Raw genomic sequence first — 2071 nt, 5'->3', positions numbered from 1 at the left:
TTATATATATATATTTAATATATGTTCTCAATAATAGCTAGCTGAAAAAAAAAAAAAAAAAAAAAAATTAACATTTTGTAAAACCTTTTTTTTTTTAGTCATCATTTTTGCACATAAAAAAAAAAAAATAAAACTATTACATATATATATATATATATATATATATATATATATGTATGTATGTATGTATATACATTTATATATTCATTTACATTTTTATCACAATGGAAACTCCTTAAATGCATAGATGTTCTTAAAGCTTGTGAAGGTATAAATAAATGTATATAACATATATATAATATTATCAAAGTAAAAGTGCTTGCTTACTAATTTGCGTGCTTCTGATTTTTCAGATGAACATTGGAAAATCTGGTAAATCATTAAAAAAATGTGTGGACTATTCCTTATATCTAGTGACGGATGATAAGTTTTTGAAAGATAAAGAAAATGTATGCAGAACATTTGTTAATAAAATAATACAGGGTGTTTTAGGAGGGGTGGGGTTAATACAATTAAGATTAAAAAAATCAGATGATATATATTTTTATAATACTGCAGTGAAAATGAAAAAGTTATTATTACCTTTTAATGTTCCTCTTATTATAAACAATAGATTAGATATATGTTTATCTGTTAATGCTGATGGAGTTCATTTAGGGAAAAGTGATTTACCTTTATATCATGCTAGAAATATATTAGGCGAAAATAAAATTATAGGTGCTACTATAAATTTTAGTGATGAAAAAGATATAGAAATGTGTATCAATAATAGAATAGACTATATAGCACATGATCATACTTTATATGAATCAACAACGAAAAAAACAATCGTATCCAATGAACAGGGTTTAAAAGAACAAATACAAATTCTTGAAAATAAAATAAAATATCTTTATCATAAAGGGAAAATTATAAAAAGTCATAATAATACTGATATTAATTTTAAAAATATAATCCCACCAATTATATTAATAGGTGGAATAAATACAAATAATATACAAAATACAATGATATCCTTTTCTAACACATGTGAAGGTCTAGCTGTTGTGTCATGCATACTTGATGAAAATTCCCCTTCATTTGTTAATACTTTAAAATTAAAATATATAATAGATAAATATAAAAAAAGTGATCACGTTGCTTTTATTAATATGTATAGCAGTTGTTTAAATTATTTATATTATCAGCATATAGATATAGAAGAACAGTTAAATTTACCTGTAATTTTTCATTCAACAAAACAAAATATGAATACATTCCTTGTTACAAATATGATGTTAGATAAAAATAAATCATTTTGCATACCTTTTAAAAATAACGACTATTTTGATATTATATCTTTAAATGAATTTTTTAAAAATTATGAAAAGGCAAATCTTTTTCTTTTTCATTCGTCGTATGATTTGTTTTTAAACAATAATAATAAAATTGATAACACTATAAATGGTATATTAAATAAAGGGAAACATGATGATCATTTATATGAGAATATAAACGAGCAAATTATTAAAAGGATTATTCAATTAAAAGATATAAAAAAAGAACACATGGGACATAATATATTTATACTTATTGGTGAAGAAATATGGGATCTATTCAACAAACATGTTTATCCACAATTTTTTAATTCGAATTTTTTTTTTATTATAAAGAAGCATTCAACTATCCAATCTACCATGTCTGAACAATGGTTATATTATGATACACAAAATGCATGTATACAATATAACCGTAATATTATTAATATTTTTTTAAAAAACGCACATTTTTTCTCAGAAGAAAATATTAAAAAATTCAGTTTATTAATGTCTTACTTTCTCATTGTACAAGACAAAAACATAACCCCACAATTTTTACAGCAAATTGGAACCCAAGGGGGAACGAATTTCCACGAGCAAACATTATGGAAATTTATAGCAACAGTGGACATTTCTTTGAAATTGGTTGAGAAGAGTATGGGTATATAAAAAAAAAAATATACATATGTATAAATAAATAAATAAATAAATAAATATATATATATAAATAAATATATATATAAATTTATTTATATATTTGTGTGTGTGTGTGT

The 2071-nt window shown here is 22.2% G+C and overlaps 1 protein-coding gene across 1 annotated transcript; it reads left to right on the top strand.

The window, feature by feature from the left end:
* Positions 1-353: 353 nt before the first annotated feature.
* PRSY57_0612700 (thiamin-phosphate pyrophosphorylase, putative) lies at positions 354-1967 on the top strand (the record flags this gene model as incomplete). The annotated part of the gene is made up of 1 exon (XM_012906503.2): positions 354-1967. The coding sequence occupies one exon, from the start codon at positions 354-356 to the stop codon at positions 1965-1967; it is 1614 nt and encodes a 537-aa protein (XP_012761957.2).
* Between the last annotated feature and the right edge of the window lie 104 nt (positions 1968-2071).

The sequence above is a fragment of the Plasmodium reichenowi genome, chromosome 6, assembly GCF_001601855.1.
Source record: "Plasmodium reichenowi strain SY57 chromosome 6, whole genome shotgun sequence".
NCBI lineage: Eukaryota > Apicomplexa > Aconoidasida > Haemosporida > Plasmodiidae > Plasmodium > Plasmodium reichenowi.
Note: the sequence above shows the minus strand (reverse complement) of the source record. Positions and strands in the feature narration are given on the sequence as shown.